Here is a 26,512-nt window from a genome sequence, read left to right on the forward strand (position 1 = left end):
GAGTGGCCTAGCCAGTCTCCAGATCTCAACCCTATAGAAAACCTTTGGAGGGAGTTGAAAGTCCGTGTTGCCAAGCGAAAAGCCAAAAACATCACTGCTCTAGAGGAGATCTGCATGGAGGAATGGGCCAACATACCAACAACAGTGTGTGGCAACCTTGTGAAGACTTACAGAAAATGTTTGACCTCTGTCATTGCCAACAAAGGATATATTACAAAGTATTGAGATGAAATTTTGTTTCTGACCAAATACTTATTTTCCACCATAATATGCAAATAAAATGTTAAAAAAACAGACAATGTGATTTTCTGGATTTTTTTTTCTCAGTTTGTCTCCCATAGTTGAGGTCTACCTATGATGTAAATTACAGACGCCTCTCATCTTTTTAAGTGGTGGAACTTGCACTATTGCTGACTGACTAAATACTTTTTTGCCCCACTGTATATAATCTAATACAGTTTACATTTCAAAGTTAAGATGAAAATCTAAAAGGTGAAAGTCCTTTTCCATTGGTATGCTGTTTTCGTCAAGCATAAACTGGCTTCTTATGGTGAACACAAAAAATTCTCCCATCTGTGCAACCAGGGATTGGAGCAGATCTGCCACAATCACAGCATATGTTACATCTGAACAGCTGGGAAAACATTTGGGTAATAGGTCGGGAGCAATATTCAAAAACACAACCTCAAGAATATCCGGAGGCACCTGGACGCAGACACAACAGTTGTCACTTATAATATTCATTTCCGCTGACCTATAAAATATTCTTACTTGATTAAAGGGTAGACACACATAACATTGCTCATACACATTGTTGTAATCAATTGTTAGCTCTCGTTTGCATTTTCCACAACCTGGGTAAACAATATCAGGTAGAAACTTTAGAATTTCAGAAATTGAAGTTTCATGGCCTATGAATATTATACTCTTGCCTGGAATATGAAACCTTATCTGCGATATACTACCTTTAACTTGGATTTCACCTGAATACCTATCTTCAAACAAGGCCAACAGACTCATCTGCTTTGTTAAAGATACATTATATCTTCTCTGAAAATCTACAGCCCTTTGGTCATCATCAAATAAGCATTCACAGGATGACCATGGAGTAGTGTGTAACTCCAGATCTTCTGACAAGATGTTCTTCTTACAAAATAAGTATTTAAAGACCCAGACATGATCTATTTTACGTCGGATCTGATCACGCCATGAAACACAGGTTCCCCACAACACTAATGTTCTTGTTTGTCCTTTCATTTGTTCAACTGCCAGAATGATTTTATTTTGCTTCATTCCCTTAAAATGGTATGTGGATTCCTTAAGAACGACAATGGTAGTCACCTTCAGCAATAAATGCACCAATAATTCTGGTCGGAGCTCGGCAAGGGTTACGTACTGGATGTGGTCTAGCAGCTGGGGCTGTCGTGGCGAAAGTTCCCTTAAATAATAATGATTTGTCCGGATGTAGTCCAGTAACTCCTTTAGAGCAGCATTCCCTACCATTGGAGATCTTGCACCGGACAGGAGAGTAGAACAGCTTCCAATATTAACAAGTTTACTTCTAAAGCTGGACTGAAGCAAAGTGTCTTCCCTCCACCGATCCTCACAAATGGACAAGTGTGTCAGCACAATTATTTCACCAGGAACTAAAGCTAGACTCCAAAATGCAGCTGTCCTCCACATCAGCACGTTATGTTTAACCCCTGATTGGTCCATAACAACAATAGTCGCTAATGGAAGAGCTGACCCAATACTTGGCCCACTTTTCACCTTTATTTCTTTGATATGACAGGGTTGTAACACAACTACCATAATATTATACTTTGTGTTTTTGTCTGAGCAATGCTTCAGGAGCGTCAATGTCTTCGCAGGTATTTGCTGATGGGGCTTTATAGTATGCTGTACTGGGGATACGGATGGCTTAGATTTTTTACATTGCTCAGAAGATGGGGAGGAAGCGCACAACACTTGCTTCCTTTTGCTGCTTGCACTACTACAATAATCCACATGAATTAGTTCTGCAGATGATTCCCCTTTGATATCTGAGAAATCATTTTTACTTTGGGGGGAATTTACTGACTTTTCTTCAAGCTCTTCATCAGATGTGTCTGTGAAAAGCTCAGAAGAGCAAGTGACGCCATGCTGGGAGGCAGATCGGGCCGTGAGGTTTCCAACTAGAATATCCTGTATTGTGAATTCGGATTCTTCAGCTGCACGATGAATGACGTCGGCATTGTCTGGACTTTTTACTGCCAGCTGACTACAAGCGAGAACAGTAAGGAACTCCGTCTCAGCGGAGACCATAGAGCAGTCATCACTTCCAAGGACTTCTCTAGTGTGGTCATTATGGACGTTCAACTCCTTGACTGGGGGCCTCTGGAGATCCTGTGCCGATCCAGAAACAACTCCCATGGTATAAGAGGCCATATTCTGCCGTGAATTGTCTCCCTGGGAGGCCATCATCTGCCCCAAACCATCTTCCTGTGAGGCCATCATCTGCCCCAAACCATCTTCCTGTGAGGCCATCATCTGCCCCAAACCATCTTCCTGTGAGGCCATCATCTGCCCCAAACCATCTTCCTGTGAGGCCATCATCTGCCCCAAACCATCTTCCTGTGAGGCCATCATCTGCCCCAAACCATCTTCCTGTGAGGCCATCATCTGCCCAGAACCATCTTCCTGTGAGGCCATCATCTGCCCCAAACCATCTTCCTGTGTGGCCATCATCTGTCCAGAACAATCTTCCTGAGAGGCCATCATCTGCCCAGAACCATCGCCCTGCTCACAAGCTCCTCGGTGCCCACCACATACGGATTCTCCAGGATTTGTCTTCCCATTCAGCCCATGGTTTCCACCACCCTGTGTAGTAGAAGGAGCCCGGCTGTGTTCCCACACTGCTGTGCGCCATTCTGAGCCTGCCCCGGGCGGAGGATAGGGCACAGGTGGCGGTATGATAGGAGACCCGATAAAGACGTGAATGACCCCTCTATCGCACATGTTTCCTGCAGAACTTCCAAACACTCCACGCAAACACAACTTCCGGCGTCTGTGCGTGTCAAACCTCGCTATGAAGCCGAACCGGAAGTACTCAAGAAAACCAGAAGTGTTTTTTTTGCTATATTCACTGGGGAAAAGTTTTCCATTAGTACTATCGGCATTTATATTAATGGAGGTCTGGCTAAAACGGAATCCCCCCCCACCAATCATATCAGTGTTAATAATGCAAGCCGTTTCCTTAGGCACCCGTCAAGAGTAACGAACATACCCGGCGCATGCGCTATTGGTCGGTGAGTGTTGCCAGGGCAACAGAGTCGTGGTGTCCAACGCGTTGTCTGAAGCACAAGCAGCGGTCAGCAGCGGCTAGTTCTCCGGGAGCGGCGAAGATGGTGAGGACTGGCGGCGGCCATGGTGCGCCCAGCATGCAGTGTAACCTGTGGGGATCAGACCTGCGTCTCCCGGAGCCTGGTGACAGTGTAATGCCGCCAGCACCTCCCAGTGTGCACCGGGGCTCTCACTCCAGCACTGGGACTACCCAGGTCTCGTTCACTGTAAGGGGGAGAGCTGCACTCGGCACAGGGAGACTACAGGGGACCTGGCACCATGAGAGCGCCAAATCACAGAGCAGGGGCAGCGGGTGTCTACAGTGTGGACTCAAGTCTGCAGTTAGCTATTAGTTATTAGCTATTAGATTATCATGTATGATGAATTTTACATAGAGTGGATATTGTTTGGGTAAGAAAATTTTGTTCAGGACTTTGAGATGTTTATTTTGACTACTTGTGGTCCTGGGTTATTCACGTAAATCGCTTGTGTCGCGCATAATCAAACGCACTCAATCGTACGTAAGTTCAATTTGAAAAGAGGTACCCTTGACCACTAGTACTCAAAATGACCAGCTCAATTTCCTGAATAATGTTTGCCCCCCAAAAATCAACTCTATGTGTAGTTCAGAAGTTATTCACGTAAATCGCTTGTCGCGAATAAACAAACGCACTCAATCGTACGTAAGTTCAATTTGAAAACAGGTACCCTGGACCACTAGTACTCAAAATCTACTATATAATTGTCTAAAGGTACCGTCACACTAGACGATATCGCTAGCGATCCGTGACGTTGCAGCGTCCTCGCTAGCGATATCGTCCAGTGTGACACGCAGCAGCGATCAGGCCCCTGCTGTGCTGTCGCTGGTCGGGGCAGAAAGTCCAGAACTTTATTTCGTCGCTGGATCTCCCGCTGACATCGCTGAATCGGCGTGTGTGACACCGATTCAGCGATGTCTTCACTGGTAACCAGGGTAAACATCGGGTAACTAAGCGCAGGGCCTCGCTTAGTAACCCGATGTTTACCCTGGTTACCATCCTAAAAGTAAAAAAAACAAACACTACATACTTACCTACAGCCGTCTGTCCTCCAGCGCTGTGCTCTGCACTCCTCCTGCTCTGGCTGTGAGCGTCAGTCAGCCGGAAAGCAGAGCGGTGACATCACCGCTCTGCTTTCCGGCCGCTGTGCTCACAGCCAGTACAGGAGGAGTGCAGAGCACAGCGCTGGAGGACAGACGGCTGTAGGTAAGTATGTAGTGTTTGTTTTTTTTTACTTTTAGGATGGTAACCAGGGTAAACATCGGGTTACTAAGCGCGGCCCTGCGCTTAGTTACCCGATGTTTACCCTGGTTACCAGCATCGTTGGTCGCTGGAGAGCGGTCTGTGTGACAGCTCTCCAGCGACCAAAGAGCGACGCTGCAGCGATCCGGATCGTTGTCGGTATCGCTGCAACGTCGCTAAGTGTGACGGTACCTTAAGGGTCACTTCCATCTGTCTGTCTGTCCTTCTGTCACGGTTATTCATTCGCTGATTGGTCTCGGCAGCTGCCTGTCATGGCTGCCGCGACCAATCAGCGACGGGCACAGTCCGATTAGTCCCTCCCCTACTCCCCTGCACTCACTGCCCGGCGCCCGCTCCGTAATCCCCTCCACTCACCGCTCACACAGGGTTAATGGCAGCGGTAACGGACCGCGGTGTAACGCACTCCGTTACCGCTGCTATTAACCCTGTGTGTCCCCAACGATTTACTATTGATGCTGCCTATGCAGCATCAATAGTAAAAATACGTCATGTTAAAAGTAATAAAATAACAAACAAACCTGCTATACTCACCATCCGCCTCCTTTCCCGCTCCTCGGGACGCTCCCGGGACCGTTCCATTGCAAGCGGCAGCTTCTGGTCCCAGGGCTGGTGTGCGACAAGGACCTGCCGTGACGTCACGGTCACGTGACCGCAACGTCATCATAGGTCCTGCTTACACCAGCCCTGGGACCGGAAGCTGCCGCTTGCAATGGAGCAGTCCTGGGAGCGTCCCGAGGAGCGGGAAAGGCAGCGGATGGTGAGTATAGCAGGACTTCAACGGGCCTTCGGAAGGTGACTATATGTTTATTTATTTTTTTAAGTCTCTATACTACGTGGCTCTGTGCTGTATACTCCGTCGCTGTGCAATATACTATGTGGCTGGGCAATATACTACGTGCCTGGGCAATATACTATGTGGCTGGACAATATACTCCGTCGCTGTGCAATATACTACGTGGCTGGGCAATATACTACGTCGCTGGGCAATATACTACGTGAGCTGTGCAATATACTACGTGCCTGGGCAATATAATACGTCGCTGGGCAATATACTACGTCGCTGTGCAATATACTACGTGGGCTGTGCAATATACTACGTGGGCTGTGCAATATACTACGTGTCTGGGCAATATACTACGTGGGCTGTGCAATATACTACGTGGGCTATGCAATATACTACGTGACTGGGCAATATACTACGTCACTGGGCAATATACTACGTGACTGGGCAATATACTATGTTGCTGGGCAATATACTATGTCGCTGGGCAATATACTACGTGGCTGGACAATATACTCCGTCGCTGTGCAATATACTCCATCGCTGGGCAATATACTACGTGGCTGGGCAATATACTATGTGACTGGGCAATATGCTACGTCGCTGGGCAATATACTACGTCAGCTGTGCAATATACTATGTCGTTGGGCAATATACTATGTCGCTGGGCAATATACTATGTCGCTGTGCAATATACTACGTGGCTGGGCAATATACTACGTCGCTGGGCAATATACTACGTGAGCTGTGCAATATACTACGTGCCTGGGCAATATACTATGTCGCTGGGCAATATACTATGTCGCTGGGCAATATACTACGTGGCTGGGCAATATACTACGTCGCTGGGCAATATACTACGTGACTGGGCAATATACTACGTCGCTGGGCAATATACTACGTGAGCTGTGCAATATACTATGTCGCTGGGCAACATACTATGTCGCTGGGCAATATACTATGTCGCTGGGCAACATACTATGTCGCTGGGCAATATACTATGTCGCTGGGCAATATACTACGTGGCTGGTCAATATACTACGTGGCTGGGCAATATACTACGTGACTGGGCAACATACTACGTCGCTGGGCAATATACTACGTGAGCTGTGCAATATACTATGTCACTGGGCAATATACTATGTCGCTGGGCAATATACTATGTCGCTGGGCAATATACTATGTGGCTGGACAATATACTCCGTCGCTGTGCAATATACTCCGTCGCTGTGCAATATACTCTATCGCTGGGCAATATACTACGTGGCTGGGCAATATACTACGTGGCTGGGCAATATACTATGTGAGCTGTGCAATATACTATGTCGCTGGGCAATATACTATGTCGCTGGGCAATATACTATGTCGCTGGGCAATATACTATGTCGCTGGGCAATATACTACGTCGCTGGGCAATATACTATGTGGGCTGTGCAATATACTACGTGACTGGGCAATATACTACGTGAGCTGGGCAATATACTACGTGACTGGGCAATATACTACGTGACTGGGCAATATACTACGTGACTGGGCAATATACTACGTGGCTGGGCAATATACTACGTGCCAGGCAATATACTACGTGGCTGGCCAATATACTACGTGACTGGGCAATATACTACGTGGGCTGTGCAATATACTGTGGACATGCGTATTCTAGAATACCCGATGCGTTAGAATCGGGCCACCATCTAGTAACTACAATAATGTGGTAGAGATCTACACGGGGAAGCTGACGAAGCTGTCCTTGTAACAGCGATACGCATTGGGAGTCCACTCCTCTACTTCCAGCTCCTGAGTCTGGCTGCCAGCATGGTAGTTCTCTTTAGGTGACTTGCCTTTTTCAGCAGTACGTTTACTCACCTGACAGGTTGGATCTTACTTGTGGATCTTAAGCACCTGTCCCCTGTGTAGATCTCTACCACATTATTGTAGTTACTAGATGGTGGTCCGATTCTAACGCATCGGGATAAATGGGCCATGCATTACATGGATGGTTAAGGTCCATCAGTGAGTGGTCTCACACTCAGGCACAGTGGGACTCAGTTTGGTAGAAGCTCTCTGTGGACGGGGATTGTCTTTGTGAGAATACTATTTGTGTGATTGTTCAAGATGTTATTGCATCAACATGTTGTCTTGTGTACAAGGACCAAATACAGTCATTTTTTTGTTTTCAGATGTTATCAAGAGCCAAGCCTGCTGTAGGCAGTGATGTACAACAGGCAGATAAAAACCAAAAAAAGGGAAAGAAAGTTCCCAAACTGGATGAGTTACTCTCACAAAGGGACTTCACTGGATCAATAACCCTGTTGGAGGTAGGAGCTTATACTTCGTTAACTCTCTATCCTAGGGATATTTTAACATGATTTAACTCTGGAATTACCTTCAAAATTGTATGGCCAATTAGGTAACTATTTGCATAACGCCCAACAACCTAAAATGCCTGTGCTTTGTTTTATATTACTCTACAATAATGGTTTACAACATCAATGCTATTTAAGTTGCTGCAGGGAGATTGTACAGCTGCAGGAACAGGGAGCGGCCGTCAGGCACAGCCAGACTTCCTATAGAGAAGGCAGGGATGGGTTTTCAACATCTCTGCCTTCCTGATCGCAGTATGCACAGCGATGAATATAGAGTTTAGGAAGCACTGACATCGTGTCCTCCTCCCGTTCTGCGGATCATGTGATCACAGGTTCCTGGAGGGAGCTGGGTCTTAAGTGATCAAGCTTTGCAATGCAGGCAGGAAGCTGAATTATGCCCCATAACACGAGCTAATATGCCAGCCCTAGGTAGAGGGAATTTAAGCAATATAAAAATGTATTTAAAAATTGGACTGCTCTCCCAGAGGTATTTTATGACTTGGATGTTGGATGTTTTGATCTCCCCGAGGTCATTCATCCTTATGTTTATAGTCCTTTTACTAGGCACTGCTCCTAATAGCCAGTTTCCTACTCCACACTGATGAGGGGCAAATACCCCGAAACAGCTGTCTGTGGATGGATACCATGTTTTGGCATAGGTGGTTTTCCTTTTTGGATGCTGCCCTTCCCGTGGTTGTTCCTTCCCGGTGAAAGACCTGGCTATTTATTGCTTGCGTTGAGAAACACGTGATGGTGTCTCCGCGGTGTTGGATGTTTTGATCTCCCCGAGGTCATTCATCCTTATGTTTATATGAAATCGTAATGGCCTGGAGAATCATAATGGCAGGTCAGTTTTAGCATTTAGTGAACCTAGCAAAAAAGCCAAACAAAAAACAAGTGTGGGATTGCATTTTTTTTGCAATTTCACCACACTTGGAATTTTTTTTCCCATTTTATAGTACAGGATATGGTAAAAACAATGGTGTTGTTCAAAAGTACAATTTGTCCCACAAAAAATAAGCCCTCACACGACCATATTGACGGAAAAATAAAAAAGTTATTGGTCTGGGAAGAAGGGGAGCAAAAAACGAAAATGCAAAACCGAAAAAAGCTTTGGTTATTAAGAGGTTAATATAAAATGCTGTCATAAAATATTTTCAGAATCTCTATGATATGTAGAAGTGTTCCAGAGTTATTATCACAAAAGTTATACTGTTCAGAATCGAAAAATGTGACCTGGTCTTGGCGAAAAGGAGTTACAAATGCAAAGGCTGGCCACATTTGGAGCCACTTTTTCTTGGGCATGTTAGTATTGTGACATAAATAGTATTCCTGTGAGTAAACTATTATTATGTATAATACCTGAATATGTTGTATACAGTACAGACCAAAAGTTTGGACACACATTGTCATTTAAAGATTTCTCTGTATTTTCATGACTGAAAATTGTAAATTCACACTGAAGGCATCAAAACTATGAATTAACACATGTGGAATTATATACTTAACAAAAAAGTGTGAAACAACTGAAATTATGTCTTATATTCTAGGTTCTTCAAAGTAGCCACCTTTTGCTTTGATGACTGCTTTGCACACTCTTGGCATTCTGTCGATGAGCTTCAAGAGGTAGTCATCGGGAATGGTCTTCCAACAATCTTGAAGGAGTTCCCAGAGATGCTTGGCACTTTTTGGCCCTTTTGCCTTCTCTCTGCGGTCCAGCTCACCCCAAACCATCTCGATTGGGTTCAGGTCTGGTGACTGTAGAGGCCAGGTCATCTGGCGTAGCACCCCATCACTCTCCTTCTTGGTCAAATAGCCCTTACACAGCCTGGAGGTGTGTTTGGGGCCATTGTCCTGTTGAAAAATAAATGATGGTCCAACTAAACGGATGCCGCTGCAAGATGCTGTGGTAGCCATGCTGGTTCAGTATGCCTTCAATTTTGAATAAATCCCCAACAGTGTCACCAGCAAAGCACCCCCACACCATCACACCTCCTCCTCCATGCTTCACAGTGGGAACCAGGCATGTAGAGTCCATTTGTTCACCTTTTCTGCGTCGCAAAAAAACACGGTGGTTGGAACCAAAGATGTCAAATTTGGACTCATCAGACCAAAGCACAGATTTCCACTGGTCTAATGCCCATTCCTTGTGTTCTTTAGCCCAAACAAGTTTCTTCTGCTTGTTGCCTGTCCTTAGCAGTAGTTTCCTAGCAGATATTTTACCATGAATGCCTGCTGCACAAAGTCTCCTCTTAACAGTTGTTGTAGAGATGTGTCTGCTGTTATGAAAGGCAATTCAGAATCACAATGGACATGGAGGTCAGAGCACATACAGTGAACTGACAATAACCCAAAATAATAGAATGAGCTCTGAGACGTGGGAACTCTGCAGACCGCAATCCCTAAGCCTATCAAACCACACTAAAGGTAGCCGTGGAGCGCTCCTGACCAGAACCTAGGCGCCTCGTCACAGCCTGAGAAACTAGCTAATCCTGAAGATAGAAAAATAAGCCTACCTTGCCTCAGAGAAATTCCCCAAAGGAAAAGGCAGCCCCCCACATATAATGACTGTGAGTAAGATGAAAACACAAACAGAGATGAAACAGATTTAGCAAAGTGAGGCCCGACTAGCTGAACAGAACGAGGATAGGGAAGATAACTTTGCGGTCAGCACAAAAACCTATAAAAAACCACGCAGAGGGGACAAAAAGACCCTCCGCACCGACTAACGGTACGGAGGTGGTCCCTCTGCGTCTCAGAGCTTCCAGCAGGCGAGAAAAAACAATAAAGCAAGCTGGACAGAAAAATAGCAACAAAATAACATAAGCAAAACTTAGCTTTGCAGAGCAGCAGGCCACAGGAATGATCCAGGGAAAAAACAAGTCCCACACTGAAACATTGACAGGAAGCATAGATCAAAGCATCAGGTGGAGTTAAATAGAGAAGAAGCTAACGAGCTCACCAGATCACCTGAGGGAGGAAACTCAGAAGCTGCAGTACCACTTTACTCCACAAACGGAAGATCCCAGAGAGAATCAGCCGAAGTACCACTTGTGACCACAGGAGTGAACTCTGCCACAGAATTCACAACAGTACCCCCCCCCCCTTGAGGAGGGGTCACCGAACCCTCACCAGAGCCCCCAGGCCGACCAGGATGAGCCACATGAAAGGCACGAACAAGATCGGGAGCATGGACATCAGAGGCAAAAACCCAGGAATTATCCTCCTGAGCATAACCCTTCCATTTAACCAGATACTGGAGTTTCCGTCTTGAAACACGAGAATCCAAAATCTTCTCCACAATATACTCCAATTCCCCCTCCACCAAAACCGGGGCAGGAGGCTCAACAGATGGAACCATAGGTGCCACGTATCTCCGCAACAATGACCTATGGAATACGTTATGTATGGAAAAAGAATCTGGAAGGGTCAGATGAAAAGACACAGGATTAAGAACCTCAGAAATCCTATACGGACTAATAAAACGAGGTTTAAACTTAGGAGAGGAAACCTTCATAGGAATATGACGAGAAGATAACCAAACCAGATCCCCAACACGAAGTCGGGGACCCACACGGCGTCTGCGATTAGCGAAAAGTTGAGCCTTCTCCTGGGACAAGGTCAAATTGTCCACTACCTGAGTCCAAATCTGCTTCAACCTGTCCACCACAGTATCCACACCAGGACAGTCCGAAGACTCAACCTGTCCAGAAGAGAAACGAGGATGGAACCCAGAATTGCAGAAAAACGGTGAAACCAAGGTAGCCGAGCTGGCCCGATTATTAAGGGCGAACTCAGCCAAAGGCAAAAAGGACACCCAGTCATCCTGATCAGCAGAAACAAAGCACCTCAGATATGTTTCCAAGGTCTGATTGGTTCGCTCGGTCTGGCCATTAGTCTGAGGATGGAAAGCCGAGGAAAAAGACAAGTCAATGCCCATCCTACCACAAAAGGCTCGCCAAAACCTCGAAACAAACTGGGAACCTCTGTCAGAAACAATATTCTCTGGAATGCCATGCAAACGAACCACATGCTGGAAGAACAAAGGCACCAAATCAGAGGAGGAAGGCAATTTAGACAAGGGTACCAGATGGACCATCTTAGAAAAGCGATCACAGACCACCCAAATGACTGACATCTTTTGAGAAACGGGAAGGTCAGAAATAAAATCCATAGAGATATGTGTCCAAGGCCTCTTCGGGACCGGCAAGGGCAAAAGCAACCCACTGGCACGAGAACAGCAGGGCTTAGCCCGAGCACAAATCCCACAGGACTGCACAAAAGTACGCACATCCCGCGACAGAAATGGCCACCAAAAGGATCTAGCCACTAACTCTCTGGTACCAAAGATTCCAGGATGACCAGCCAACACCGAACAATGAAGTTCAGAGATAACTCTATTCGTCCACCTATCAGGGACAAACAGTTTCTCCACTGGGCAACGATCAGGTTTATTAGCCTGAAATTTTTGCAGCACCCGCCGCAAATCAGGGGAGGTGGCAGACACAATTACTCCTTCCTTGAGGATACCCGCCGGCTCAGATAACCCGGAGAGTCGGGTACAAAACTCCTAGACAGAGCATCCGCCTTCACATTTTTAGAGCCCGGAAGGTACGAAATCACAAAGTCAAAACGGGCAAAAAACAACGACCAACGAGCTTGTCTAGGATTCAAGCGCTTGGCAGACTCGAGATAAGTCAAGTTCTTATGATCAGTCAATACCACCACGCGATGCTTAGCTCCTTCAAGCCAATGACGCCACTCCTCGAATGCCCACTTCATGGCCAGCAACTCTCGGTTGCCCACATCATAATTACGCTCAGCAGGCGAAAACTTCCTGGAAAAGAAAGCGCATGGTTTCATCACTGAGCAACCAGAACCTCTCTGCGACAAAACAGCCCCTGCTCCAATCTCAGAAGCATCAACCTCGACCTGGAACGGAAGAGAAACATCTGGTTGACACAACACAGGGGCAGAAGAAAAACGACGCTTCAACTCTTGAAAAGCTTCCACAGCAGCAGAAGACCAATTGACCACATCAGCACCCTTCTTGGTCAAATCGGTCAATGGTTTAGCAATACTAGAAAAATTGCAGATGAAGCGACGATAAAAATTAGCAAAGCCCAGGAACTTTTGCAGACTTTTCAGAGATGTCGGCTGAGTCCAATCATGGATGGCTTGGACCTTAACAGGATCCATCTCGATAGTAGAAGGGGAAAAGATGAACCCCAAAAATGAAACCTTCTGCACACCAAAGAGACACTTTGATCCCTTCACAAACAAAGAATTAGCACGCAGGACCTGAAAAACCGTTCTGACCTGCTTCACATGAGACTCCCAATCATCCGAGAAGATCAAAATGTCATCCAAGTACACAATCAGGAATTTATCCAGGTACTCTCGGAAGATGTCATGCATAAAGGACTGAAACACAGATGGAGCATTGGCAAGTCTGAACGGCATCACGAGATACTCAAAATGACCCTCGGGCGTATTAAATGCAGTTTTCCATTCATCATCTTGCTTAATTCGCACCAGATTATACGCACCACGAAGATCTATCTTTGTGAACCAACTAGCCCCCTTAATCCGAGCAAACAGATCAGATAACAATGGCAAGGGGTACTGAAATTTAACCGTGATCTTATTAAGAAGGCGGTAATCTATACAAGGTCTCAGCGAACCATCCTTCTTGGCTACAAAAAAGAACCCTGCTCCTAATGGCGACGATGACGGGCGAATATGCCCCTTCTCCAGGGATTCCTTCACATAACTGCGCATAGCGGTGTGCTCAGGCACGGACAAATTAAACAATCGACCTTTTGGGAATTTACTACCAGGAATCAAATTGATAGCACAATCACAATCCCTATGCGGAGGTAGGGTATTGGACTTGGGCTCATCAAATACATCCCGGTAATCAGACAAGAACTCTGGGACCTCAGAAGGAGTGGATGACAAAATTGACAGAAATGGAACATCACCATGTACCCCCTGACAACCCCAGCTGGACACCGACATGGATTTCCAATCTAATACTGGATTATGGGCTTGTAGCCATGGCAACCCCAACACGACCACATCATGCAGATTATGCAACACCAGAAAGCGAATAACCTCCTGATGTGCAGGAGCCATGCACATGGTCAGCTGGGTCCAGTATTGAGGCTTATTCTTGGCCAAAGGCGTAGCATCAATTCCTCTCAATGGAATAGGACACTGCAAGGGCTCCAAGAAAAACCCACAACGCTTAGCATATTCCAAGTCCATCAAATTCAGGGCAGCGCCTGAATCCACAAATGCCATGACAGAATATGATGACAAAGAGCAGATCAAGGTAACGGACAGAAGAAATTTTGACTGTACAGTACCAATGGTGGCAGACCTAGCGAACCGCTTAGTGCGCTTAGGACAATCAGAGATAGCATGAGTGGAATCACCACAGTAGAAACACAGACCATTCAGACGTCTATGTTCTTGCCGTTCAACTCTGGTCAAGGTCCTATCACACTGCATAGGCTCAGGTTTAAGCTCAGGTAATACCGCCAAATGGTGCACAGGTTTACGCTCACGCAAGCGTCGACCGATCTGAATGGCCAAAGACATAGACTCATTCAAACCAGCAGGCATAGGAAATCCCACCATGACATCCTTAAGGGCTTCAGAGAGACCCTTTCTGAATATTGCTGCCAGCGCAGATTCATTCCATTGAGTGAGCACTGACCACTTTCTAAATTTCTGACAATATACCTCTATCTCATCCTGAGCCTGACAAAGAGCCAGCAAATTTTTTTCTGCCTGATCCACTGAATTAGGCTCATCGTACAGCAACCCAAGCGCCAGGAAAAACGCATCGATATTACTCAATGCAGGATCTCCTGACGCAAGAGAAAACGCCCAATCCTGAGGGTCGCTGCGCAAAAAAGAAATGACGATCCTTACCTGTTGAATTGGGTCACCAGAAGTGCGAGGTTTCAAAGCCAGAAATAGTTTACAATTATTTTTGAAACTCAGAAATTTAGTTCTATCTCCAAAAAACAAATCTGGAATAGGAATTCTCGGTTCAAGCAAAGAATTCTGGACCACAAAATCTTGAATATTTTGAACTCTTGCCGTGAGCTGATCCACACATGAAGACAGACCTTTAATGTCCATTGCTACACCTGTGTCCTGAACCACCCAAATGTCTAGGGGAAAAAAAAGGCAAAACACAGTGCAAAGAAAAAAAAATGGTCTCAGAACTTCTTTTTTCCCTCTATTGAGAATCATTAGCACTTATGGCTTCCTGTACTGTTATGAAAGGCAATTCAGAATCACAATGGACATGGAGGTCAGAGCACATACAGTGAACTGACAATAACCCAAAATAATAGAACGAGCTCTGAGACGTGGGAACTCTGCAGACCGCAATCCCTAAGTCTATCAAACCACACTAAAGGTAGCCGTGGAGCGCTCCTGACCAGAACCTAGGCGCCTCGTCACAGCCTGAGAAACTAGCTAATCCTGAAGATAGAAAAATAAGCCTACCTTGCCTCAGAGAAATTCCCCAAAGGAAAAGGCAGCCCCCCACATATAATGACTGTGAGTAAGATGAAAACACAAACATAGAGATGAAACAGATTTAGCAAAGTGAGGCCTGACTAGCTGAACAGAACGAGGATAGGGAAGATAACTTTGCGGTCAGCACAAAAACCTATAAAAAACCACGCAGAGGGGACAAAAAGACCCTCCGCACCAACTAACGGTACGGAGGTGGTCCCTCTGCGTCTCAGAGCTTCCAGCAGGCGAGAAAAACCAATAAAGCAAGCTGACAGAAAAATAGCAACAAAATAACATAAGCAAAACTTAGCTTTGCAGAGCAGCAGGCCACAGGAATGATCCAGGGAAAAAACAAGTCCCACACTGAAACATTGACAGGAAGCATAGATCAAAGCATCAGCTGGAGTTAAATAGAGAAGAAGCTAACGAGCTCACCAGATCACCTGAGGGAGGAAACTCAGAAGCTGCAGTACCACTTTCCTCCACAAACGGAAGATCCCAGAGAGAATCAGCCGAAGTACCACTTGTGACCACAGGAGTGAACTCTGCCACAGAATTCACAACAGTCTGCTGCTAGAACTCTGTGTGGCGTTTACCTGGTCTCTAATATGAGCTGCTGTTAACCTGCGATTTCTAAAGGCTGGTGACTCGGATAAACTTATCCTCAGAAGCAGAGGTGACTCTTGGTCTTCCTTTCCTGGGGCGGTCCTCATCTGAGACAGTTTCTTTGTAGCGCTTGATGGTTTTTGCAACTGCACTTGGGGACACTTTATAAGTTTTCCCAATTTTTCAGACTGACTGACCTTAATTTCTTAAAGTAATGATGGCCACTCATTTTTCTTTACTTAGCTGCTTTTTTCTTGCCATAATACAAATTCTAACAGTCTATTCAGTAGGACTATCAGCTGTGTATCCACCAGACTGCTGCACAACACAACTGATGGTCACAACCCCATTTATAAGGCAAGAAATCCCACTTATTCAACCTGACAGGGCACACCTGTGAAGTGAAAACCATTCCCGGTGACTACCTCTTGAAGCTCATCAAGAGAATACCAAGAGTGTGCAAAGCAGTCATCAAAGCAAAAGGTGGCTACTTTGAAGAACCTAGAATATAAGACATAATTTCAGTTGTTTCACACTTTTTTGTTAAGTATAGAATTCCACATGTGTTAATTCATAGATTTGATGCCTTCAGTGTGAATGTACAATTTTCATAGTCATGAAAATACAGAAAAATCTTTAATTGAGAAGGTGTGTTTCTAACTTTTGGTCTGTACTGTATAATTATTATATAGCTGGTCACTGTTGTCCTGCTCTACATTTCTGAAATGACTTTATGGACTTTTATTTATAGTTTAAACGTCAAGTTGGAGAGAGCGAAGATGACTCTGATTTATGGATCGGGTATTGTTCATTTCATCTTGGTGACTACAAAAAAGCTCTGGAGGTAATTCATGTACAGTCCGCTGATAGACCAACTGATTTGTAGATTGTGAGCCCTCGCGGGCAGGGTCCTCTCTCCTCCTGTACCAGTTGTGACTTGTATTGTTCAAGATTATTGTACCTGTTTTTATTTTGTATACCCCTCCTCACATGTAAAGCGCCATGGAATAAATGGCGCTATAATAAATAATAATAATTTAACCAAACTTTGGTCAGAAAATGAGTTGCTAAAAATATCAACTTTTTCTTGTTAAAGGGGTCTTCCCAGCTTCAAGATCCTATCCCAATATGTAGTAGGTGTAATAATAATAATATTAACAAATACCGTACCTCCTATTGGAAATGTAGTATAGTTTTTCTGATTCGCTTTGTCACTACCCAATGCGCAGGCATTGCATTACCTTAGGTATCTATGGTTATGACAACTAGCAACTAGCTGTCACTAGGGTTGAGCGAAACGGATCGGTCAATTTCATAAGTCGCCAACTTTTAGCAAAGTCGGGTTTCGTGAAACCCGAGCCGATCCCAGTGTGGGATCGGCCACGCGGTCGGCTATCTTCGCGCCAAAGTCGCGTTTCATATGATGCGTTAAGCACCATTTCTCAGTCAATGAAGGTGGACGCAGAGTGTGGGCAGCGTGATGACATAGGTCTCAGTCCTCACCATCTTAGAGAAGGGCATTACAGTGATTGGCTTGCTTTCTGCGGCGTCACAGGGGCTATAAAGGGGCGTGCACGCCGACCGCCATCTTACTTCTGCCGATCTGAGCATAGGGAGAGGTTGCTGTAGCTTCGTATGAAGCAGGGATATTGTTAGGAAGGGAATATTAACCCCCAAACCGCTTGTGCTGTAGCGATTTCCACTGTCCAACACCACCTTTTCTTTGCAGGGACAGTGGAGGTGTTTTTTGGGTGCTTCAGCTCTGTAGCTTATTAGGCTGCATACTAAGGCTCCCTGATAGCATTGCTGTTTGTACGCTGCTGTGCAAACCAACTGCTTTTTTCAAAGCAAAAATCCTGTTGCTCCTTCTTTTCTGCACAGTTCTCTTGTTTCTTTGTCCACACTCTTGTGTGCAGCAGTCCTTTTTATTGCTGCCATACTAGTACAGAGAGGAACATAAAGTGCATGTATACTAATGCCAGAAGCCTCGCCAACAAAATGGACGAATTAGAACTAATGTTGTTGGAGCATAATTATGACATGGTGGGGATATCTGAAACGTGGCTGGATGAGAGCCATGACTGGGCTGTTAACTTGCAGGGCTATAGCCTGTTCAGAAATGACCGTACAGATAAGCGAGGGGGAGGGGTGTGTCTATATGTAAAATCATCCTTAAAACCCATCCTGCGCGATAATATAGGTGAATTTAATGAAAATGTAGAATCCCTGTGGGTGGAGATAAGGGGAGGGGGAAAAAATAATAAATTACTGATAGGGGTTTGTTATAAATCTCCAAAAATAATGGAAGCAATGGAGAATATCCTCGTAAAGCAAATAGATGAAGCTGCGACTCAAGGAGAAGTCATTATTATGGGGGACTTCAACTACCCTGAAATAGATTGGGGAACAGAAACCTGCAGTTCCAGCAAAGGTAATCGGTTTTTGACAATTATGAGAGACAATTACCTTTCACAACTGGTTCAGGACCCAACAAGAAGGGGGGCACTGCTAGACCTAATATTAACCAACAGGCCAGACCGCATATCAAATATAAGGGTTGGGGGTCACTTGGGAAATAGCGATCACAAAATAATAAGTTTTCATGTATCCTTTAAAAAGATGTGTAGTAGAGGGGTTACAAGGACACTAAACTTCAGGAGGGCAAATTTCCAACGGATGAGAGAGGATCTTGGTGCAATTAACTGGGACGATATTCTGAGACACAAAAATACACAAAGAAAATGGGAGACATTTATTAGCATCCTGGATAGGACCTGTGCACAGTATATACCGTATGGGAATAAACATACTAGAAATAGGAGGAAACCAATATGGCTAAATAGAGCTGTAAGGGGCGCAATAAGTGACAAAAAGAAAGCATTTAGAGAATTAAAGGAAGTAGGTAGTGAGGAGGCATTAAATAAATACAGAAAATTAAATAAATTCTGTAAAAAGCAAATCAAGGCAGCAAAGATTGAGACAGAGAGACTCATTGCCAGAGAGAGTAAAAATAATCCTAAAATATTCTTTAACTACATAAATAGTAAGAAACTAAAAAATGATAGTGTTGGCCCCCTTAAAAATAGTCTGGGTGAGATGGTGGATGAGGATGAGGAAAAAGCCAATATGCTAAATGACTTTTCTTCATCAGTATTTACACAAGAAAATCCCATGGCAGACAAAATGTCTAGTGATAAAAATTCCCAATTAAATGTCACCTGCTTAACCCAGCAGGAAGTGCGGCGGCGTCTAAAAATCACTAAAATTGACAAATCTCCGGGCCCGGATGGGATACACCCTCGAGTACTGCAGGAATTAAGTACAGTCATTGATAGACCATTATTTTTAATCTTTAAAGACTCCATAATAACAGGGTCTGTGCCACAGGACTGGCGTATAGCAAATGTGGTGCCAATATTCAAAAAGGGAACAAAAACTGAACTCGGAAATTATAGGCCAGTAAGCTTAACCTCTACTGTGGGTAAAATCCTGGAGGGCATTCTAAGGGACGCTATACTGGAGTATCTGAAGAGGAATAACCTCATGACCCAGTATCAGCACGGGTTTACTAGGGACCGTTCATGTCAGACTAATTTGATCAGTTTCTATGAAGAGGTAAGTTCCGGATTGGACCAAGGGAACCCAGTGGATGTAGTGTATATGGACTTTTCAAAAGCTTTTGATACGGTGCCACACAAAAGGTTGATACATAAAATGAGAATAATGGGGATAGGGGAAAATATGTGCAAGTGGGTTGAGAGCTGGCTCAGGGATAGGAAACAAAGGGTGGTTATTAATGGAGCATACTCGGACTGGGTCGCGGTTAGCAGTGGGGTACCACAGGGGTCAGTATTGGGCCCTCTTCTTTTTAACATATTTATTAATGACCTTGTAGGGGGCATTCAGAGTAGAATTTCAATATTTGCAGATGACACTAAACTCTGCAGGGTAATCAATACAGAGGAGGACAATTTTATATTACAGGATGATTTATGTAAACTAGAAGCTTGGGCTGATAAATGGCAAATGAGCTTTAATGGGGATAAATGTAAGGTCATGCACTTGGGTAGAAGTAATAAGATGTATAATTATGTGCTTAATTCTAAAACTCTGGGCAAAACCGTCAATGAAAAAGACCTGGGTGTATGGGTGGATGACAAACTTATATTCAGTGGCCAGTGTCAGGCAGCTGCTACAAAGGCAAATAAAAGAATGGGATGCATTAAAAGAGGCATAGATGCTCATGAGGAGAATATAATTTTACCTCTATACAAGTCACTAGTTCGACCACACTTAGAATACTGTGCACAGTTCTGGTCTCCGGTGTTTAAGAAAGACATAGCTGAACTGGAGCGGGTGCAGAGAAGAGCGACCAAGGTAATTAGAGGACTGGGGGGTCTGCAATACCAAGATAGGTTATTACACTTGGGGCTATTTAGTTTGGAAAAACGAAGACTAAGGGGTGATCTTATTTTAATGTATAAATATATGAGGGGACAGTACAAAGACCTTTCTGATGATCTTTTTAATCATAGACCTGAAACAGGGACAAGGGGGGCATCCTCTGCGGTTGGAGGAAAAAAGGTTTAAGCATAATAACAGACGCGGATTCTTTACTGTAAGAGCAGTGAGACTATGGAACTCTCTGCCGTATGATGTTGTAATGAGTGATTCATTACTTAAATTTAAGAGGGGACTGGATACCTTTCTGGAAAAGTATAATGTTACAGGGTATATACACTAGATTCCTTGATAGGGCGTTGATCCAGGGAACTAGTCTGATTGCCGTATGTGGAGTCGGGAAGGAATTTTTTTCCCCAATGTGGAGCTTACTCTTTGCCACATGGGTTTTTTTTGCCTTCCTCTGGATCAACATGTTAGGGCATGTTAGGTTAGGCTATGGGTTGAACTAGATGGACATATAGTCTTCCTTCAACCTTAATAACTATGTAACTATGTATACTTGTCCTTTGATCATTGTAGGTAGATTGAAATTCGACTACAGCCCTTGTATTTTTTGATATATCTGTCATCCACTTTCTGCCACTCAAACTGTTGTGTAATACAGTGGGCCTGATTTTTTGCTGCTGTCTTCCACACATAAAAAAGGGAGATTTGTATTGCCACTGAGTGCATCTGCGTCAGTCCTGTTTGTGGCATCTGTCATCCACTTTCTGCCACTCAAACTGTCGTGTAATACAGTGGGCCTGATTTTTTTCCAACTGTCTCCCACACATAAAAAAGGGAGATTTGTATTGCCACTGAGTGCATCTGCGTCAGTCCTGTTTGTGGCATCTGTCATCCACTTTCTGCCACTCAAACTGTAGTGTAATACAGTGGGCCTGATTTTTTCCAGCTGTCTCCCACACATAAAAAAGGGAGATTTGTATTGCCACTGAGTGCATCTGCGTCAGTCCTGTTTGTGGCATCTGTCATCCACTTTCTGCCACTCAAACTGTTGTGTAATACAGTGGGCCTAATTTTTTGCTGCTGTCTCCCACACATAAAAAAGGGAGATTTTTATTGCCACTGAGTGCATCTGCGTCAGTCCTGTTTGTCGCATCTGTCATCCACTTTCTGCCACTCAAACTGTTGTGTAATACAGTGGGCCTGATTTTTTGCTGCTGTCTCCCACACATAAAAAATGGAGATTTGTATTGCCACTGAGTGCATCTGCGTCAGTCCTGTTTGTGGCATCTGTCATCCACTTTCTGCCACTCAAACTGTTGTGTAATACAGTGGGCCTAATTTTTTTGCTGCTGTCTCCCACACATAAAAAAGGGAGATTTGTATTGCCACTTAGTGCATCTGCGTCAGTCCTGTTTGTGGCATCTGTCATCCACTTTCTGCCACTCAAACTGTAGTGTAATACAGTGGGCCTGATTTTTTTGCTGCTGTCTCCCACACATAAAAAAGGGAGATTTGTATTGCCACTGAGTGCATCTGCGTCAGTCCTGTTTGTGGCATCTGTTATCCACTTTCTGCCACTCAAACTAGTGTAATACAGTGGGCCTGATTTTTTTCCTGCTGTCTCACACACCTATAAAGAGAGATTTAAACTCACAACAAGTTTACGTACACCTCCTAACTGGTTTTACAGTACCATATAACGTTTGTTAGTTTGGTTACATTTTTCCAAGAATGAGGAAGTCTGGTGGAAGAGGCCGTGGTCGGTCATTGCCAGCTGGTAATGATGGTAGTGGTGGTGGAGCATCAGGTGGTCATGGGAAAAGCAATATAGCACCTAAGTCTCGAGTTGTTGAGCCAGCGTCATCGTCTGGCTACACAAGGCCTCGAACGCTCCCTTTTCTGGGAGTAGGAAAACCGCTTTTAAAGCCGGAGCAGCAGGAACAAGTTTTGGCTTTCCTTGCTGACTCTGCCTCTAGCTCTTTCGCCTCCTCTTCGGAAAGTGCAAAATTTAAAAGCAGTGCGTCGTCAGTGGATGCTCCCGGTCAGGAACAAGTCGCTTCCTTGTGTCCTTCACCCAGAACAACAGAGAAGGATGCGTCAGGCGACACAACTGGTTACTCCATGGAGCTCTTTACACATACCGTACCTGGGTTAGAAAGGGAAATTGTTAACAGGCCATGCCCATTGCAAGATGAATCGGACATGGAGTTCACAGATGCACAGCCACAGCTAGATTATTATGCTGTTCCATTGACTCAGATCACAACATTGCCCTCGCAGTGTACTGAGCCAGAATCTGACCCTGATGAGACTATGGTGCCCCGTCCCGAACGCTATAGCACCGGCTTACACGGTGACACAGAGGAATGTGCACAGGACATAGAAGAGGAGATGATAGATGACCCAGTTGTTGACCCCGATTGGCAGCCATTGGGGGACCAGGGTGCCGCCGGCAGTAGCCCTGAAGCGGAGGAGGAGGAGTCGCAGCAGGCATCAACATCGCAACAGCTTTCATCTGGCAGGCCCGTATCTGGGCAAAAACGTGTGTCAAAACCAAAAACAGTTGTAGGACAGCGTGGCCATCCGGTTAAAGTAGCTCAGTGTGCAATGCCTGAAAAGGTATTCGATAGTAGGAAGAGTGCAGTCTGGCAATTTTTTAACCAAGATCCGAATGATCAGTGCAAAGTCATCTGTAAGAAATGCTCAAGGACCTTTAGCAGAGGTCACAATGTGAAAAATCTAAATACAACTTGCATGCGTAGACATTTAACCACCATGCACTTGCAAGCCTGGACTAACTACCAAACGTCCAGTAACGTTGTTGCACCCGCTCACAATGAAGCTAGTCAGCAACGCTACATTCGTTCCCTCACTGTAAGCACACCGTTTACCACACCACCTGCAGCAAATGTGGAGGTATCGTCGCAAGGCCAAAGCAGTCAGGGAATCACCAGGTTCTTGGTAGGAAACACTGTATGTAGGCCAACAGCAAGAATACCATCACCAACCCTCTCTCAGTCTGCCATGTCCACCACCACCCCCGCTAGTTCCACCATATGCAGCTCTCCAGTCCAGCTCACCCTACAAGAGACTCTCGTTAGGAAAAGGAAGTACTCATCCTCTCATCCGCGTACACAGGGTTTGAACGCCCACATTGCTAGACTTATCTCGTTAGAGATGATGCCCTACCGGTTAGTTGAAAGCGAAGCTTTCAAAGCCCTGATGGACTATGCAGTACCACGCTACGACATACCCAGTAGACACTTCTTTGCGAGAAAAGCCATCCCAGCCCTCCACCAGCATGTAAAAGACCGCATTGTCCATGCACTCAGTCAATCTTTCAGTACAAAGGTGCACCTCACAACAGATGCATGGACCAGTAGGCATGGCCAGGGACGTTACGTGTCCATCACGGCACACTGGGTTAATGTGGTGGATGCAGGGTCCACAGGGGACAGCCATATTGGGACAATTCTGCCTAGCCCACGGTCTAGGAAACAGTTGGCTGTAGGCGTTCGCCCCCATCCTCCTCCTCGTCCTCCAGCAGAAGTGAGAGCTCGTCCACAGACCGCAGTCGCACAACCACTCCATCCGCAGCTGCCACTGTTGCACACGAGGTGTCCCATTATGGAACAGCTAGTGGCAAGGGTCAGCAGGCTGTGTTGGGAATGAAGTGTTTGGGCGACAACAGACACACCGCGGAAGTTCTGTCCGAGTTCTTGCAGAAAGAAACTCAGTCATGGCTGGGTAGTGTACATCTTGAGGCAGGCAATGTAGTCAGTGATAACGGAAGGAATTTTATGGCTGCCATAGCCCTTTCAGAACTGAAATGCATTCCTTGCCTGGCTCACACCTTGAACCTGGTGGTGCAGTGCTTCCTGAAAAGTTATCCGGGGTTACCCGATCTGCTTCTGAAGGTGCGCAGACTTTGCTCACACATCCGCCGTTCGCCCGTACACTCCAGCCGAATGCAGAACCATCAGCGATCTTTGAAGCTTCCCCAGCACCGCCTAATAATCGACGTTTCAACAAGGTGGAACTCCACACTGCACATGCTTCAGAGGCTGTGCGAACAGTGGTGTGCTGTTATGTATTTGTGGGAGGATACACATACATGGGCAGGCAGTTGGATGGCAGACATGGAGTTGTCAGGTGTGCAGTGGTCGAAGGTACAAGACCTGTGTCAAGTCCTTCAGTGTTTTGAGGAATGCACATGCCTGGTTAGTGCAGATGACGCCATCATAAGCATGAGCATCCCCCTAATGCATCTGCTGATGCAAAGTTTGACGCACATAAAGGAGCAGGCGTCTGCAGCCGAGGACGAGGGAAGCCTTGATGACACTCAGCCATTGTTGGGTCAGGGAAGTCTACTGGACGAGGTGGCGGGCGAAGAGGAGGAGGATGATGGGGATGAATATTTTTTGGATGAGGAAGCTTCTCAGGGGGCAATAGAAACTGGTGGCGTTGTAAGGTCAGGTTCAGGGTTTTTGAGGGAGACAAGTGACGTTGATTTGCCAGAAAATGCTCCTCAACCCAGCACAAGCAGTGAATTGACCCATGGAAAATTGGCCCACATGGTGGATTATGCCTTACGCATCCTAAAAAGGGACCCACACATTATAAAAATGATGACTGATGACGATTACTGGTTGGCCTGCCTCCTGGATCCACGCTACAAAGGGAAATTGCAAAATATCATGCCACATGAGAACCTTGAGCAAATATTGGCTACCAAACAAGCAACTCTTGTAGACCGTTTGATTCAGGCATTCTCAGCACACAGCGTCGCTGATGGTTCTCACACGAGCTGCAAGGGGCAACATGACAGAGGTGTTAGAGGTGCGCAAATCAGAAGTGGCGTTGGACAGAGGGGTTTTCTGACCAGGTTGTGGAGTGATTTCGCAATGACCGCAGATAGGACAGGTACTGCAGCATCAATTCAAAGTGACAGGAGACAACATTTGTCCAGTATGATTACGAACTATTTTTCCTCCCTTATTGATGTTCTCCCTCACCCGTCATTCCCATTTGATTACTGAGCATCCAAAATAGACACCTGGCCTGAATTGGCAGAATATGCATTGCAGGAGCTTGCTTGCCCAGCAGCTAGTGTGCTATCAGAAAGAGTATTCAGTGCTGCTGGTTCAATACTGACCGAAAGAAGGAGTCGTCTGGCTACCCAAAATGTTGATGATCTAACCTTCATTAAAATGAACCAATCATGGATTTCTAATTATTTTGCCCCACCTTTCCCGGCTGATACCTAGCTTTCCTGTAAAAAGGTCTTGCTTTTGGACTGGTCTTACTGAGTGTTCCAATTTCTCCATTTGCAGCTGCTGTATGTCCAGCATACGACATTTTTACACCTCCCTAAATGGGCTGACTCCCCCCACGGGGCCGTGGTCACCACTTGGCGCAAACACCCGTGAGAGTGCCGTTTGTCTGAAGAGGTGGGTGTGCCCACTTTTGGGCGACGGCACTGGCACAGGGTCCCTCATAGTACAATAAAGTGTCTCTAGCGGTGGTGGTGCGCACCCAACGTCAGACACACCATTGTAACATGAGGGGCCCTGGGCCAGTACCGCCGGCCACGAGAGAGTGTCTCCGCCCCCCCCCAAGCTCAAACAGAGCTCTACCACTTGCAAAATTATCTCACTGCTCCACCACTGTTTAGTCTATTCAGTTAAATCCTTCAATGGCACTGCCAATACCAATTTCTTGACATATATGATGCTAGCAAAAATATTCAGGTGCCCTGTCCTACATTTACACCAGTTAATACTTTGCGCCAAATACCACTGTCTGCAAGCCAGCAGAGGAGCCCAACCCTGTACCTAGGTATGCCACCTGTTTATTTGTTAATTTGTTTTTTTGCCAGACATTAACATCTATTTATTATTTTGGACTATTACCTGTGTCAGACACTCCTTCCAATTGTCCTCCGCTGACCACACCAATGCTGCCTGTGTACCCCTGGAACCTATTTACAGCTGCATCGAGCCTGCTTTTTTATTTTAGGCCTAGTAAGTCTGTCTGCGGTCCCTCCTGCCAATTGTCCTCCACTGACCACGCCAATGCTGCCTGTGTACCCCTGGAACCAATTTAGATCTGCACCAAGCCTACTTCTTTATTTTAGGCCTAGTAAGTCTGTCTGCGGTCCCTCCTGCCAATTGTCCTCCACTGACCAC

The 26,512-nt window shown here is 45.5% G+C and overlaps 2 protein-coding genes across 2 annotated transcripts in view; one reads left to right on the forward strand and one right to left on the reverse strand.

The window, feature by feature from the left end:
* Positions 1-437: 437 nt before the first annotated feature.
* On the reverse strand, positions 438-3,096 carry SHLD2 (shieldin complex subunit 2). Its single transcript, XM_069737070.1, has one exon. The coding sequence runs from the start codon at positions 2,995-2,997 to the stop codon at positions 460-462; it is 2,538 nt and encodes an 845-aa protein (XP_069593171.1). The 5' UTR covers positions 2,998-3,096; the 3' UTR covers positions 438-459.
* Positions 3,097-3,123: 27 nt separating this feature from the next.
* Positions 3,124-26,512, forward strand: part of IFT56 (intraflagellar transport 56) — a 143,347-nt gene continuing 119,958 nt past the window's right edge. Inside the window, exons 1-3 of the mRNA XM_069737071.1 lie at positions 3,124-3,386; positions 7,584-7,721; positions 16,666-16,758. Of these exons, the coding sequence (XP_069593172.1) occupies positions 3,273-3,386; positions 7,584-7,721; positions 16,666-16,758 (345 nt within the window). The 5' untranslated portion in view covers positions 3,124-3,272. The remainder of the gene's footprint in view (positions 3,387-7,583; positions 7,722-16,665; positions 16,759-26,512) is intronic.

The sequence above is a fragment of the Ranitomeya imitator genome, chromosome 8 (assembly GCF_032444005.1).
Source record: "Ranitomeya imitator isolate aRanImi1 chromosome 8, aRanImi1.pri, whole genome shotgun sequence".
Taxonomy (NCBI): Eukaryota; Metazoa; Chordata; class Amphibia; order Anura; family Dendrobatidae; genus Ranitomeya; species Ranitomeya imitator.

Coding starts and splice junctions, on each gene's coding strand:
- SHLD2 (XM_069737070.1), bottom strand. CDS start 2,997: ATGTGCGATAGAGGGGTCATTCACGTCTTTATCGGGTCTCCTATCATA.